Source organism: Amblyomma americanum, chromosome 1 (assembly GCF_052857255.1).
Source record: "Amblyomma americanum isolate KBUSLIRL-KWMA chromosome 1, ASM5285725v1, whole genome shotgun sequence".
NCBI classification, from domain to species: Eukaryota; Metazoa; Arthropoda; class Arachnida; order Ixodida; family Ixodidae; genus Amblyomma; species Amblyomma americanum.
This window is the reverse complement of record NC_135497.1, coordinates 102919004-102936701: the sequence shown is the minus strand read 5'-3', so window position 1 is coordinate 102936701 and position 17698 is coordinate 102919004. Positions and strand designations below refer to the sequence as shown.

The window sequence follows — 17698 nt, the reverse complement described above, 5'->3', positions numbered from 1 at the left end:
GCGTGCCTGTAGCCGCAGCAGAATGGCCAGACAGCAGCGAATCAGCATCTGCAGCCTGCATGCTTAGCACAGCAGGCACAGGTACTGGTGCCGGTTGTAGCAAAACACGCTTGGATTTTCCCTGCCCGCAGTTTGCCAACAGCCAACACACCGTTGTTGCGCCGTAAGTTTCTCGTGCACTCGCACACGCACTGACGGCCTGTCACAATTAACAAAGCAGCTACAGCACAAAACACAGAAGGTTGCCTGCTGTGGCATAGGTTTCAGCGCAATTTTCTCGCACAATGACATCGAATCCGTCGATGACAGCGAGAACATCACTCAATTCACGTTCAATATTTACGAGCTAACATGCGTCGTCCGCTGAAAGTTGTCAGCACGCGCACAACTTCTTCGCATGGCGGCTGGCGCCGTGGTTCCTTGCACCAAAGCGGCACCAAGGCTGCACCCGAAGCAATCGCGGACGGTGGTTCAGAGAGCGCAATGAATCGAGGGCTTTGGAGCAGTGCACCATGAACCAGTGCAGGCGGTGCAGTGAACCACAAGTGAATCGAATGCAGCTTCTGTGCGGCAGTCCTGAATGTGCGCAGAGTTTCACTACAGACTTAAGCTGCATCTGACTAAAGAGTATTTTCTTAAAGCATCCCGACTAAAAGTTAAATCCACTGTCCAACACTAGCTGATGCCCACTTTCCAAGACTATACGACACTGCTCAGCCATCTAGTGTGCCGAGCAACTCTCATGCCACACAACAGCCATAAGAAAAGCCTTATATTAAAGCTAAGAGTAGCTGTTCATGTGTTATATGCCCTCCAAAAATGCGAATTTATCACTGCAAAAAGCAGAGCTAAGCTCTTCACCTCTTGCAAATATTCAGGAAGCAAAAACTGGAGGGGACATTCAAGGTCTGCCTTGAGGATATGACCTGATAGGTTTAATGGGTTTAATGGCCATGTATGCGGAATTGGTCATTTCCTACTTTACATTCATAGATCCAAAGGAGACTTCATACCATTTTTTTGCACAGTGGTGCCACAGTTAAGCAATGCACCACTGCAGGCCCTGCGATGGCAAGTACTGCCACCTGTGGGACTTGTGGAACCCAGTTTGCTCTTCCCGAGCAAGCTCTCGCCGCTAATTGTTAACTGCCACTCACCACAGTAGGCAGGTTGTGATGACGCTACAAAGTCACGTGGCCCACCTCGGTTGCTTCTCTACGGATTTTTCATGCATTTTTTACTCACGATGAAAGACACTGACACCGACAACGAACGCCGACACCAATGCCTGCTTTTCTGCGAAATAGGCCCCTTAATGCTATCGCGCTATTATGCTAGTGTTTCACCTCACACATCTGTACTAACTGCTGTCGGTATGCGCACACTGTGGCATTATCCTTCCTGGCACAAATATTTCTGATATATCAGCTAAATATCTGCTTCTTCAAAAGTCAGAATGGCGGTAGCTTATCAGGCTGTTTTTGTGAGTGAAAAAGTACTTCAAACGGAATGCCACGCAACAAGAGAGAAAGAGGTGCAAGACTGGGACATAACGCATGCAAGTTAAGCTCCAGATATTGCACAAAAAGATTGAAAAACATCTTCTCGAACAGCACTCAGGAAGGAACTGGCTCTGTTGAGTAAATCGAAAATGCTGTAGAACAGTGGTTTTGTGGCAACGTAACAGAACGTGTGACTGATGCAGATTAGCTCATACGCTCAAGGTGCGCTCATGTGAGGCTTGTTTGTTCACAGAGTAGGCGCCCCAAACATTCATTGTTATTTCTGTTGAATGACGTGCACTGCAGTAAATACGGACTGACACAAAGATTTCGCCGAAGCTTGGTCAGTAATGCATTGTTAATTTTTTTTGTGGACTCCATTTTGCACTCAAAGTAGCCCAAAAAATGCAAGAAGAAATTTCCGTGCAATATTCTAGCAGGAGCAGACCAGAAATACACAGCGGAACCTAAATACCTCACGGGATCACGAGTACCATTCATATTTCGATTGATAGGAGAAAAAAAAAATCCGGATGCTGAATCACTGGAAATGCATAGAGCAAATCTATTTATGTCCGTAACGTGTGATTGGCAACTGCAACATTGGCAGTGCATAGGCAATGGTGCTGCTTGCAAGTGCAGTCACCCCCCCCAAGGGTGCAGAGTGTTCAAAGCACCCAATGTTTTGTACATTGTGCCCAATAGACTTCAGCCAGCAAACCTCATGAATTCGTATCTACCGAAATTCATACTATTCATGATAGTACAGTAAAAGCTCGTTATTTCAAACTTCACGGGACCGGGAAAAAAGTTTTAATTATCCTATGTTCGAATTATCAAACGGCCTCGAAAAAACTGACAAGAACCATATGCATTACTGTATATGTAGCATATTTATTCGTGTAACGAACCCACTCGCATAATTAACCGACCCATCCCCGATTTTCGCCTAAGAATTTTAAAGAAAAAAAAGCGGCAGTCGTTAACGCTTCCCTCCGTTTCGCACCGTCACACAGTCTACAACGCACTTCTTGGCAGTGAGCCAAGATGTTGCGCAGCGATAACATCACGGCGTGTTTACCTTCTGATGTTAGCTCTAGCAAGGGGGGAGGAGTGAACTTTGCAGAGTGCCAGTGCTTGTCCGGTTGTGCCAGCCTCGTTCTCAGTACGTTCGCCTCAAGGGCGACCCACATGAAGCGAACTTGCACTGCGAATTTTCAGCAGCGCGACGCAAAACGTGCAGCTGCCACCAGTCCACTGCCGCCAGGATTGAGAAACGGCGTGGTTCCATACGCTTAGTAAAATGCTGAAATGAACAGCTGTGCATTTACAATTAAACTATTATTTACTCAATGACCATAAAGAGGACGAATTATCCTTTGCGACCCCTTTCTGAACCAAAATAGTTAACCTGTTTGAACCTCCTGTGCTTACTGACGTCAACCGATGCGTAGTGGCTAAGCCTAGTAGCTTTGAGAATCTAGAAGCATTCTAAAAATCTGGCGCGTTTCATCGCTAAAATTTTGTGCTGCGAGCATATTCAGACAAAGCAAAAGCTTCGTGCGACTTTTGTTTGCCGCGAACATGAGTCACAGTGTAGCGGCAATGACGGGTTCGTGGTGAAGCGAGAGTGCAGTGAACTAGAATACTGGGTAGTGTGCTCACTGCACCGCGGTTCCATAGACCGAGGTGAAGCCGCCGATGCCGACATTTTTTAGTTTCCCGCTTGTCCGCTAGGTGCCGCCGCCGTTCCGAACACTGTAGTCACCACTGCACAAGTAGGCGCAGTAACACACTTGGGAGTCATTTTTCAGTCATTGCTGCGTGTTGTGCTCAGTTTGTGGTTGCTTTTGAGGATTCAGCGTCGTGCTTAGATCATTATTTCGTCTCCCACGAACCTGCAATGCAAGGATGTAGCATCCTGGACAGATTGAGAGAGTGTTCTGTAAAGATAAAAAAATGCCTGGTCGCCTGCAGAACCATTGCTTCGCGCTGGGTTTCGATACTGGCTATGCCTACAGGAAAGATGGCCCGAAGGCAGCCCTCTTCAGTGTGCGGAGTTTTTAATTACAGTGTAAATAATCATAATCACAGTTTTTAATCATAGTAAACTGTCTTTCATTTTTGGTTTGGTGAAATGCATTTCTCAGGGAAACTGCGAAGATTCTATCTATATTGGCCTCCTTGCTTGATTCGGAAGATAAAGACGCTGCTGAAATATCTGAACTCCGCATGCCAGCCGGAATGATAATGAAGTTGCCGGTTGATCAGGCTGGAGTGTGTCGTGGTCGTAGTCAGCATGTAGCCAAGAGTGACTCACAACTAGTCTTTCACACTGCAAGCTATGTAGCACGAAAATATGTCGTAAAGGCAAAGTGTGAAATAGGCATTGGCCTCCTAACTATATCAGCCACTGATGACAGTTTTCGACTTGCAAGGTACGCAAAATATTGCTACAAGGTAGGATTCATCTACCCTTCCGCACAGCTCTGATTCTGAGCTGTAGCTTGAGAACCTTTTCACAGAATGCTGCAGGCAAAGCCAACTCCATTCAGAAAGCATCTTTGATGTGCTGGATGTGGTCAGGGCAAGGCTGTGTAAAGAGGTCAGTTGCCATCTTCACGCAGATATTCTTTCCAAGTTAATTTTAAAATTTTACATCGCAGTCAGGCTTCGCTTTTTTGTGAAAGGAGTGAACACTGAGCGGCCCGGCATACGTGAACGGGCCAAGCACCTGAAGTTGAGCCGTAGCTGAACCATTGCGACACTTGCTTTCTCTGCGCACTTATCTCAAACAATACAAATAAATTTGTCTTTGCCCCATGTGAAGATGAAGGGTTTCATGTACTGTTTAATTCCAAATTTTCAAAAAACGCAGGTTCGATACAGGCTGCGGCGGTCGAAGGCGGAATTCTAGAGGCCCGGGTATGTGCGATGTCACTGCACCTTAAAGAATCACAGGTGGTCTAAATTTTCGTAGCCCTTCACCAAGGCATCCCTCACAGCCTGAGTTGCTTTGGGACGTTAAACCCCCATAAACTATAATTTTAAATCTTCTGAACACGTTTACGCTGATGCTATGGCAAAGGAGTTACAGCATGCAAGTTCAATGTGATGGGTGGGTACAGGCAATCAAAAAGAGCGAGCGAGTCCCGAAATGAACTGCATGGTAGTGGAACGCCAACGTTAATCAGCGAGCATGCGTGAGCTTTCACAGCCAAAAATTAGCATTGATCAGAAGCGATCTTTGTCTACTTTAAAATTGGGAATAAAGCGACACGCCGTAGCTGAACTGGTGTGCTCAAAGCATATGCTCGCGTTGGTCGGACGATGCGGGGCGTCGAGTCCGCAATTTCAGCTGATGTGCTCTTGGAATTGCAAAGTAGCGGCCGCTGTGTACCTGCGCTCCATGCGCTTGACTCTGCCCTGCCTTCGAGCGAATGAGAATATTATTAAACCTTCATCCGCTAATGTTGAACGACACACATGATGCAAACTAGTTTAGTTTGCACAGGCACGATCTTTTGGCAGTAACACGGCATTTTATCCGTATACGCCTGGATCGCTTTTTCTGCCTTCCTACAATGAACATGACAGCAGTGCCGCCACAGCGCCGCCGTCATTTTGCAACAGCGGCTTTACTCCAGCCCGGCCAGAAAGCACACTACCCCTATTCTAGTTCACTGTAGCAAGAGGCCGCATTGGCAGGCGCGGCCATGTTGTAGAAGCGGGCGAAATCAGACGCGGTCGCACCCCGATTGGTCCGCGCTGACAGCCGACGTTGGCCGCTTCCGGGCAGTGGCTGACTACCAGGCGATGCTAAAAGCCGGCGTCATGATCGCGGCTGACCGCGTGCTTCCAGTTTTTCGCATGTAATTTGTAGCGCCCGTCCGAAGTCATAGCCTTTCATGGGCGTTGGGTGGGACCGCGCCGACAGCACTTATCCGCATTTCTGAATTAACAGGGCTCGAATTAACGAGTATTTAGTTGCGAGTTTCGTGAGGCAGCCGCCACCGCGGCCGCCAACCCTTACCCTCCGACACCGCCGGCCACCGCGCCGGTGATGGCGCCATTTAGGCTTTGCCCACTCTTCCACGGTTTTATCTAGTTCCATCTTCTGTCCCCAATTAGGTCGTGCGCAGCCTCTAACTCTGCAGAGGTGTTTTCTTTTTGGCCACGTGCTGTATGCCAAGCCGCCCAGACGTGGCGGAGCGTAGTTCGAATTATCAGTAGCGGAATTGACTCGCTTTCGAATTAACGGGCTTTTTATCCACAGATCTCCATGGAGCTTGGCCGGAGCAAGTAGTGTAGTTCGAATTATCCGAAAATGCAAATTATCGAGGTTCAAATTAACGAGCTTTCACTGCATCACCGAAATTCTACTGCAGAGGAAAAAAGAAATGTGCACTCAGCGACAGCGACCATAACTGCCATTCTACCAAACAGTTAAGATCCATGGTGGTGCACTTGGCAGCCTGGCGCATTGCTTTTTCCACGGTAGCTTCATTCCAGTGCTGATAGAGCTGGTGCCATCTGTAGCAGGTTCTTGTAACTAGACAAGCCTAGCAAATTTGTTGTAATAATAATTTCCTTGACTTTCTAAAGCTGAAAGCTGGCAGTAGCTGGTATTAGGAATATGCCTCAAACAACAAATATAGGCCATATATTGCGTTCTAAGAGAAAACTACTAGTAACTTCTAATACGGACTATATTCGGCTGCGTGGAAGGAGACGGTGTGTGTTTGTGATCTGTAGCTTCTGCTCCATTCCCAGAAAAAGTTGTCAGTAAGTGTAACAACTGCCAGGATCATAAGTTAGTGCGCACGAGAAAAGATTCACAGGCGCCCTCTTCGGCTAAAAGATACCCAGTCACTCCAGCTCGCAGTGCAGCCAGTACTGAGACAGCTGCCTCAGTACTTGCGTAGAAACAGCCCAAAGCCAAAAGTGTCTGCTGAGAAGGCTGAAGATCTGGCACTAAGAAGGAATGAAAGCTGGGAGTTTGTGCCGCCGTACTGCCTAGCCTCGCCAACACCTCCTCTGTTTCAATGCCAGCCACATCGTCATAGCATTGCAGTGGCACCCTTTGTATATCTGCTTTCGTTTACTCGCAGCATCGTGGCACCACTAATGCATAGAACTGATGCGGTGTAGCAGAGTTTGCTCAGTAGCTCGGGTGCTCGGCTAACAGCTGAGCCAAATTACGGTTTGAACCTGGCCGCAGCGGCTGCGTTTTGATGGAGGCGAAACGCAGAAGGCGCCCGTATGCAGTGCACTGCACATTAAAGGTCTAAGGTAATCTGGGGTCCTTCCCTACAGCACCTCTTTCTTCTTTCACCCCCTCCTTCCCTTCCCTCACAGTGCGGTCGAGGTGTCCACAGGGAAGGCAGACAGTTACTGTGCCTTTGATTTTAAAAAAAAGAGGCTAGCGAATGGGGGTGCCTAAGAAGAAGGTATGATCTGGCAAAACCAGCTTCTCTGGCGGCCACCTAATTCAAGAAGGCATTGGCATCATGTGACCCTGAACTGCGAAACACCAAGAGTTGCCACACTGATTATGTAGTTGCACCACAACAGAAACCAGTACATGCCTCAAACCAGTTAACGCTTTTCCCATTTCTGTAGCGGCTGACCAGCGTCTTCAGCTGTTCATCCTCCTCAGCGGAGAAGGGGCCGGAGTTGAAGCGCACTGCGTGGTGCCTGAAGTAGCGCACCGCACACTGGTATGCACTGCGCCCAGTATTCAACTCTTCTGCCACCTGCGAGACACACACACACAAAGAGCTTTCACAGTCCACACTCTGTGAGAGTGAGGAGAAAGCTCTACACCACAACCCAATGCACTGGGGTGCAATAAGAAACACTGAGAGCTAATTCAGTTGCTGCATGCATTGTTTTGTTTATAGGGGTTTAATGTCCATAATCAACTCAGGCTATCAGACACACCGTAGTGAAGGGCTCCGAAAATTTTGACCACCTGGGGTTCTTTACGTGCACTGATATCGCACAGTACATGGGCCTCTAGAATTTTGCCTACAACGAAATTCGATCGCCACGGCCGGCATCAAGCCCACGTCTTTGGTGTGTTGTTTAGAGCCAATGACAATCTGCTGAACTTGCCTTGAGGTTTCAACCCTGTTGTGCAGCGCAAGAAAAAGGGACAATGAAAATGCACGCTTTAACATAGGATGTAGTTTGCCAAAAATTGACTAAAATTTAATTGGAATTTTTTTAAACGGCTGAGAGGACACATACTTTTTCGTTATACAGTTGTGAAAAGACAGTAATCAGCACCCACCACTTGTATTCAGTACAAATTATTAGCTGGCCACAAGGCACACTGCACAATAGAGGGCCCACAAGAAGGTTCACCCACACAGTAACAAAGCGAGCACAAGGAATTGAACCTGCGAAACTTATGCCGACAACATCCAAAACACCACATCCTCTGAGCCATCATGTTGCCAGCAGTGACTCAAGCAATTGCCTCTAAACGACTTCCAAAGATAGCTGGCAAGATCATGAGACTTCATCTCCCCCTCCCTGACCTCGCCAGTGGCAGATGCACACCTGTACACACCTCATCCCAGCAGTGCTCGTCATACTTGGCAGCCAATTCACAGAGCCGACTATCCTCAGTTGGAGTCCAGGGGTCCTGGTTGAGGCGTACATCCAAGAGGTGATGCCAGTGCATTTCGCAGTCAAGCGCAGTTCGGTTTGAACGCATGTCCTTAGCCTCAATGCGCAGCCAGTCCACGGGCCGTGTCGAACTCTCCAGCAGCTCCACCAGGCTCAGGTCAGGCATGTCACACACCTGCACTCGTCGCGCCAAGCACAAATACACTCGGGCTTGGCAGGAGCAGGTTCACGTAAATTTAGAAACTTTTTTTTTCTGCAGTGTTCATTGCCTCAGGTCATAGCAAGGAAATTGATGTATGAATAATACAGGTAGGATTAGATATCTCTTGTCAATACATATAAAAATTATGTTATACAACAGACTTCTCTGCTTAAACGTTAATTATTGTCATTTAGTTTTGACAACAGCGTGTTTCTCAAACGTGCAGCACATTCACTTCCTGCAGAAGTAGTACGTCCCACACATCTACAATAAACCAACTGAATCTGCTACCAGGAATCTTTCCTGTATATCTCACATAATAAAAATGATTTATCAATATAAATAGTCTCAAAGCGAAATTTAAATCTGAGGTACAGAAAAAACAATCTAATCTTCAAATTTAGCTCTCGCACTACTGCACCGTAAAACAACGCATTATCCAACACGATCTCCAGAGGAATGGGTTAAGCCTACGATTTGTCTCAGTTCTGGCAAACAACAGCTGTGCTGTATGCTAACTTCAGTGTTAAGTAATTACCTAACGAATGACATAAATACATATGCTCCCTCTTATAACGAAATTCAATGTCTATATTGTTCGATGTGCGACACATAGCTGCGTAATCTCGCTTCTGCTCATGTTCTGTAAATTTTTTTGCTTTTCTTTCTCCTTTGTGTTTCCACTAGTTTGTACGCAATTCCTGCAATGTGTGCTGTAATATGTAATCTTCATTCATATTATATATCCGCTGCTGTTAAAACGACTGGGTTAGTGGCCAGTCAAGCTGCCAAAGGGCAGCTTTTTTCCTGCAGCCCTTTCATGTACCTGTGCATACATAAAAATAAAAATCTGATTTGATTTGATTTGAATGAAACAAGGGACATATGATTATACAAGTTAAAAAGGTTTCATGTGTCTGAATCTAAACAAGTCTATGATATGTAGACCAGTGGTGCGGTCCCTGCTTCCAAGAATCTCGAGTGCAAACGGCCCGCCGCGACCATGGTCGGGTTTCTTTAGCGATTCCTCCATGTTCTTCGAGCCCAACAAAAACAGATTATATGCTTGTTTTATCCTACACAAGTGGCAACAGTCAGCAAGAGCAAGTGGAAACGCTGCCTGTTATTCAAATACAGTCGAACCCACCTATAATGGTCGCAGTTATACGAGTGTGCTGCTGCTGCCGGAATATTCATTAGGGCAATGACACTGCATCTCAGATAAGACAGTCGTGGCCACACCATACAGTCTGAGCGAACACGAGGAGCATCATTAACTTGCCTGTCCCCCTCTCACCGTTGCAAAACACACGCTTCCCGCAAACCCAGGAGGCAAAGAGCGCCCCCCCCCCCCCCAATAAAAAGAAAACACTCTGTGATCACTACTTGGAAGTGAACGGCGATGTACCTTAGCCTCTGAGATGCACGGCATGACCTGACGTCACTGCAGCTTATTGGCGAAAACAACCAGCAGCTTGAAACCTGTGTCTCGGCTTTGTCCTTTTCTATGTTACCAAAGCTACTCTTTGTCACTGAGACACTGAACCGTAACGATAGAGGCAAAATTAATTTTGCCCTCTGTGTTCGTTTACAGCTGCAGGGGGGACCAGGAGGGGCACTGCCATCACAACAACTACTACCCCTGAAAATATACTCCCGATCACTGGTGAAAATAAATGCCTTTGAGGTGATTGCTACTCAGTGCAGCTCCAATTCATTTGTGGCATTATGCAGTTTCCTTCACTCGTTAAAAATAATGAGGGACTATTCCATAAGCAGCACACCTCTGAGTTACTGCAGGCACAACAGATCTTTACAACTGCTTCGATCTGCTGGTTCAGGACATCGCGGAAGCAGTTGCCCACATGACTGAGACAAAAGGTAAGGGGCCCTTTTGCACTGCAGCTATTCATGCCTTGCACCAGCTGCAGCCACGGCTGGTTAAACTTAGCAAAAGTTCCCAGCCACATTGCTCCATCAGATTCTATGCCCCTGCATTTGTTCTACTTTTTCCATTCCTTCATCTAGCTGTGCCCCATCACTAAACAACCACTTGCCATCCGTTTCACACACCACATGTGCTGCTGAAGTCTGCTTAGAGTAATTTCAGGACAATGCGGCAAATCATGAAAACGATAATGATAGCCGTAATGCTAAAGAGACAGGAACAGAGCAGAGTGGGAGGGAACAAATGTGGGTTAGTGAAATCCTAGTTGAAATCAAGAAGATGAAATGGGCATGGAAAGGACATATAATACAGAGAACATATATTTGTTTGCCCCTCAAGGTAACAAAGTTGTTGCCATGGAAGGTAAGTGTAGTAAGGGTGACAGTCTGGTGGGCAGATATGTGATTAGGATATAGAAACACATTAAATGGAGAAATATGGGGAGGCCTTTGCCTTGGAGTGGGCATAGTCAGGTTGCTGTTGCTGATGACGATGAATTGGAGGTTAGTGGGAGAGGCCTTTGTCCTGCAGTAGACACAGTTGCTGATGATGATGAAGGCACTAAAAGTAACAGCTTGAACACCCAGATATTGAGTGAGCAAAGAAATGATGGCCTACAGGAGCATCGCAGGTCCTTAGCCTCTCACATTGTACTAATAGGTAAATTATATGACTTTCTAATGTGATAGTATTACAAGCCTCATTGGAAAGAAACTGTGCCATAAGCAGAAAATTTGCTGACTGTCTGGAAAGAGGGGATGTCACCAGGCCAAAGCATTCCCATTGGCAAATGGAAGCTGGAGGCAAGATGCCAGCTCCGGTAAATGCATCAGCAACTGCGAATGTTATCACACTGCCAACACATAGTTCACTTAAGTGTCCCTGTGAATTTTTTATCATGAAGCCATATCCACGTCAAAACAAATCGAGAAACTAGCAAAAGTCTTGTACATACACACACTGGTTAAAAATTCAGAGGATACGAATCGCGGAGATACGAATCTCACGGGGTCGCGATAAAATTCTTATGCAGAAGCATGAAAAATGCCTTCACACAGATGTTTACGGCTTATGGAATTTATTCACCGCTGTATGGCCACAGCTCGCTACTCCCAGCGAGTACCGCATGACGTTCGTGATGTCGGCAATGGGCGGGCCGCGCAGACCGCCGATTGATCACTGCCTGCGGTGCGTGCTGCGTGATCAACGACAGCTATGTCGGTGATGTGCAGGCCGCAGACCTCCGCTCACTGCATACGGTGCATGCTGCGCGATTAGCGACAGCAACGTCGGTGATGTGCAGGCTGCGCGGACCAACGATCACTCCTTGCGGTGCATGCTGAGTGATTCGGGATCGCGACGTCGGAGATGTGCAGACCACGTGGACTGCTGATCACTGCTTGCGATGCGTGCTGCGCGATTAGCGATCGCGACGTCAGCGATCAGCGTAATTTGTGCTCGAGCGTGCGGTCACCGCTCGCGCATTTGTATCATCCTTAGAGGCGAAGGAAAGAGTTGTGCACATTATACACAATTAACTCAGGCCGGGGAATTTTACGAATTCGTATCATCGCGAAATTTTCATCAACCGTGCTCGTATCACCAATTGAGATTCTACTGTATTTTGCAATATGTTACTGAAATATATACAGCTGAACCCTGTTATAACGAAGTCGAGGAGTCTGGCGATTACATTCATTATAGCCGTATATCTTCATTATAGCGTGTGTAGAAAGAGCTCCAAGGATAATTCCATCATACCTTCATTATATCCATTGTCTTAATTGTTATAAACAGTTTCGTTATACTAGGTTCGACTGTGCAGTGAACTACCACCTCACAAAGCAAACATTACGAGGGCATTTTTGCAGTAACTTAATGTAAATAATTGGATACGGCTTTTGCAGGTGTTAAGCAGCTCAATTCGACAATTTTATTCTGAATTTTTCACTTCAGCCAACCTCTGCTTCCTGCAAAAAGGAAAGAATTCATGAGCATAGACTTCTGCTTTTGACAATTTTGGCAACCTAAGACGTAATCTAGCTAGGAGCAGATTTAACTTCAGTGGCTCATGAAGCACTTCACCGATTTCATACAAACCGAGCTAGGTTCGCAAAGTGAGCCTCTCATCCTTGCAGCATGCTCAGCAGTATGCATGCCTGTTTTGTTATTCGTTTTCATCCTCATGAAATTAAAAAACAATGCATCAAAAATACTCTTCTGATATGTTGCCTGAAGAACATTCGTAACTATGTTATCCAGGGCTTGAAGCTTCAATGTTTTTTTTTGCATCCTTCTTGTATGTTTCTGGCAGGCCTACAGATCTCCTCCCATCTTAAATTAGGCACACCCATCTTAAGCGTGAACTTCGGCACTGCACCAAATCTTTTAATCTAGGGGTTCTCAATATTTTAGCCTCAGGAAGCGCTCACCCCTCTTGCAAAAAGGAGAACGCATGACACACAGCTCTCCTCAACCCCTTCCCCCTGCACAAAAACATCTGAAAGTCAGGTAATAATGACTGGCTGTATACTGTGCTGCAAGCACCTACAGTATAATTGATGCCAAAATAAAGTGGTTAAAGCTAAGATAGGGTTTGAGCCAGGTGTGGATTCTCTGCTCGGGAAGCCCAAAAGCAACCAAAACAGCACAAAGGTTGCACTGAGCCCAGCCCGTCTAAAGTCCGCCACTCTAGGCGCGCAGCACCACCAATGACCCTCTCCTCGGGCAGCACGTTTCAAAGCAGCTGCCATAATGGACTGTGCTATATTCCTCTGCTCACGCCATACTGTCCGTCCTCCTTCCACTGTTACCAGCCTCCAGATCGTTCCTGTGACAACCAACCTCCCGTTATGCTTTCCTACGAGCTAGCCATACTTCTTCCTTCCATGCTAACCCTCTTCTTTCCAAGGTAACTACCCTCCGCATGGCTCATGTGGCTACGGCCTCCAGTTGCACCTTTTATCAATCTCGCCACATACTCTTTCTTCCACAGTAACCACCGTCCAATTGGGGATTCCTCCACTCTTACGATACCCTCAGCTTTCCACAGTAATTGTTCTCCGGATGATTCCGGTGGCAACACACCCACCAGTTACGCCAACTGCTATAACTGCTACTGCTACGACAATGTGAAACACAGGAACAGGCACTTAACAGCTAAGCTGTAAATATTCAAATCGGAGAGAGTGCAACAGTACAAGATTGTAGGTGGGTAGCCACCTAGAAAGTGAAAAATAACATAAGGAAAATAAAAAGTAAAAGAATGAAAGAAGCAAGGATGAAAAGGAGGCAGATAGGATACAAGAGGGTGGCCACATATGACGCTGCCTGCTGACTCCCCAACCCGTGAGCGCCCCAAGAAATCTGCGAGACACAAAATTCCATTTATTTTCGGAACACTGGCCCCAGCAGCCTTTGTGTTTGCACTGGGCACGAGATATCAGATAAGTGGACTTTCTTCTTTAAGATCGCGTCTGGGGCGCTCAAGCAGAACCACTGTAAAGTGGCTAGTTTTGGATCCCGCGAGTTATTTTTAGGGCCGATATAAAAAGCTTCATAAACAGTACCTCGCTACTACCATTTTGGCTGGCTTTCAAACTCACTTTTTTTTAAAAGCAAATATTTAAAAACTTTGCAAGTTCAAACCAATGAACTATAGTCGGAACAACTTAAGTCTGCAGTGAAGCTCTGCCCATATTTAGGACCGATGCACAGAATTCCTTCATGACAAAAACATAGGCTGTTGTTAAAACTTCTCTTGTCACCTAAACACTGAGCTAGTCATGAGAAAACTGTCATAAGCTCTAGAATTTTTTTACCTGGCTTGTTTCAGTCAAACAATAAAATGATGATTTTATTTACTTTTGTGACTTGCTAGCGGAGTAATACAGTACGCCGCAGACCAAGGCATAATGTTAACAACTGCTGTTTTTTTTAGTTGTATCCTACTATAGCATTGCGGAACAACAAATGCTGCAGACTAGTCGACACGACCGTCAACAGCACTGTGTTGTTTACACTTGCCTAGGGCACTCCCGTCTTTGCTAAAACCTTCGTTACACTGAGATGGGACACGTGGTATATGCCTATATCCCCTTCAGGTGCCAATTAATTCTGCTGAAAGGAAACATCTTTTTTTTTTTGTATAAATCATGACCAAAAAGAAATGAAGTGCAAAAAAATTGTGCAAAAATTTTCACATTTGAGCATATTTTCTGCTCAAATATAAAAACTGCAATATTTGCTTGGCTTTTTTAACTGATTGTAACATATGATAAATGTTTAGCTGTGGGAATAAAAGCTTCAGAGAATTAGTTTTTAGTTCATGACCTAAAAAACAGCTAAGAAGAGTCATTCTGTGATGACAGGCAGAAGAAAATTCAACATTTCCGGCACCGAGAGCGGCTTTTAGATGTGTAGCCTTCACATTCACAACGTTGTGTAATTAATATGTTCAGAAGTTGGGACCAATGATTGCTTCCATTATAGCCACTGCTTAAAGTCTGGCTCAGTCGAACGGGTCTTGAGTGATCTGAGCGCAGGTGGAGAAAAAGAGAGAGAAAGCACCTTGCAGCCTGTTTTACCCACCATTTTTACAAAAAGGGGAAATCATTTTTAAAGGTTGTTGTTCACTCAATTTATGTCAGGGACTTCAAGCAAACTATCCCCACGCTCTACCAGTGTGCTGATTGTTTCGCTGCCTCAGAGCTGAGCGGCCAGCTCTGAACTGACTCATGGCATGCGGGCATAGGCTTCCCTTCTTCATCCTTTTTGTGTAAAGCTGCCACTCCATCTTAGGCTTTGTAAAACATTGTAATGACTCCTGCTAAAAACCCCAGCAAAATTTTCAAAACAATACAGAAAAAATGTTGTGACCATCACAAATGAAAGCATAAAAAAATGGTTTCTTGCTTCGGATTCAACAGCCTACATTCTAGCATGGGAGATCCCAGACCCCTTTTCAATACTGGTGGGGGTCTCAGACCATCTGAGACACCCATGACGTTAGGCACTGATCATAGCGCACTGTGTTCGTCAGCAGTGGCTCAGCGTAGTGGCGGTCCTTTGCGACCACCTGTGGGTCTTCATTGCTCGTTCGGCCGCGTTTCTTTGGAGGTGCTTCTCCATTGGCTATTTTCATAAACAATGCTGCAGCGGCCAAGTCATCCACCATTCCCCTGTAGAAGCGTAATTTTCAACACCTGTAAGTAAGCCGATTTCGTACCACACTTGCCCAAAAAAACGCCGCATAGTGGACAGAAAACGCCGCTTTGATATTTTCTAGCCATCATGTCCACGTTCGTGGATCTGCCGCTCTGAACTCCCACCGCAGCAATTTTTCTTGGTCTGCGAAAATTAAAACTGGCATGCAGTTTATGCATTACCCTATTGATGCATTCTAATGGTAAACTGCATCATTCATAACCATTTGAAATGATAGGATGCCAAAATAAAAGCAATCTACTCGCCAAGCCAAAGAACGTCGTGGTGTCCAACTGTTCGTGTTATGTACAAACACATTTTATGGTAGCTGCAACAGATGGCGCCACAAAGTTGCCAGGGAGTCAAAATGGTAAGGGCGCAGAATTCTAAGGTTGCATCCACATATGTGAACACAGCGCCTGAAGATATACACACTATAACGATGCTCTTTGAGGCACTTGCTGTTGTAAAACCACCTCAAGAACGAATCTGGAATGCATCTCAAAACAGGCCCTTCAGCCAATGGCAGCTATTGATTATCACGACCTCCCAGTTAATTCATAGCTATATCCCCTGCTGAGCTAGCATGACAGGGGATTCAATTGGTGCAATTTGGAACCGACCCCAAGTTAACCCCGACGTTGTGAGAATCGGTCAACGTCAATGGCTGAAGGGCCTTCTTTCAGGAGCATTTACCGCATTGTTCTTGAGTTATATCCAATTGTAGAGCAACCATCGCATGATCCTCCCACCTTAAAAATCAGTCAATGCATTGGGCACTGACTGCGTATGCAAGGAACATCAGAAGAAAATCAAAATTTGTGACAGAGTGACTGAAAACTGAACCTGGCAACATTTAAAGCTAGAACCTTATCCAGTGAGGCTAGCCTAGCAGCTCTGTTCGAGGAACTAGCGGGTATTATTAAGATTCCACTGGGCTTAGTGAGGTTAGAAGGACAGATGAGGCGTATACAGTACCAAGGGGCGAGCATATATACTGTGCTATCGTGGATCAGCGGACAGACGAGAACTAGGTGTGGGATTCCTCATCAATCAAGACATAGCCGGCAACTTACAGTTCTACAGTATTAAAGAGGGGTGGCAAGCTATTGTAATTAGGCTTAATAAGAGGAACCAGCTAAAGGTTGTGCAGGCCTATGCACCTACTTCCAGCCAAGGTGACCAGATCGTTGAAAGCTTCTATGAAGACATGGAATCAGCAATTAGCAAAGTAAAATCACAGTACATTGTAGTGAAGAGCGACTTCAATGTGAAGGTAGGCAAGAAGCAGGTTGGAAACGAAGCAGTAGGCGACTATGGCATAGGCACCAGGCATAGCAGGGGGAGTTATTAGTAGAGTTCGCAGAAAAAAATCAATTACAGATCATGAATGCCTTAACGAGAGGACAGGAAGCAGACATGAAAAAACCCCAATGGTGACGCTAAAAATGATATAGATTTCATACTAGGCGCTTATCCTTGCATCGTGCAGGATGTGGAGGTCTTCGGATAGGTGCATTGTAGCGAACACAAAATGGTAAGGTCTCGTATTAGCTTAGACTTGAAGAGGGAATGAAAGAAATTAATGATGTGGAAGCCCCTTAACTAGTTAGTAATAAACGGTAAAGTAAAGGAATTCAGGATATCGCTGCAGAACAGATATTCAGCTTTAACTGAGGAGGACGATCTTAATGTTCAAACCACGAATGATAATCTCAAAGCTATCATCACAGAGTGTGCAGTAGATAAAGGCCACGTGATAATGGCAAGCTATCGCAGGAGACTACAGATCTGATTAAGAACCGCCAAAGCATAAAAGCGTCTAAGCCTACAGACAGAATAGAACTGGTAGAACTGAAAAAGTTCATGTGCAAGGTAGCCAACATAAGGAAGTTTAAAATGGAGAGAATTGAGCATGCTCTAAGGAATGGAAGTGGCCTAAAGGTGATGAAACAAAGAAGGCAATTTCATTAGCAATGTGTATAATAAAAGCAGAGTAACCAAAGAGTTGTAAACAAATCTACACAGTAGCTAATGAGATTAGTATGCTAATGAGACAGGCAATAGCACTGAGCAATGGGCAATCCTGCCAGTAATGAAATAGAAAGTAAAGAAAGCCTTCGGAGCAATGCAAAGGGGAAAAGCAGCTGGCAAGGATCAGGAAACAGCAGATCTGTTGAAGGATGGAGGGGAGATTGTGCTAGA

General features: G+C 45.7%; 1 protein-coding gene across 2 annotated transcripts in view; it reads right to left on the bottom strand.

The window, feature by feature from the left end:
- LOC144113370 (uncharacterized) overlaps nt 1–17698 on the bottom strand; it is an 84676-nt gene that overhangs the window by 43997 nt on the left and 22981 nt on the right. For both annotated transcript variants that reach the window (XM_077646423.1, XM_077646424.1), the window contains exons 5-6: nt 8080–8313; nt 7091–7258 (exon numbers count right to left, since the gene is read on the bottom strand). In XM_077646423.1, the coding sequence (XP_077502549.1) occupies nt 7091–7258; nt 8080–8313 (402 nt within the window). The remainder of the gene's footprint in view (nt 1–7090; nt 7259–8079; nt 8314–17698) is intronic.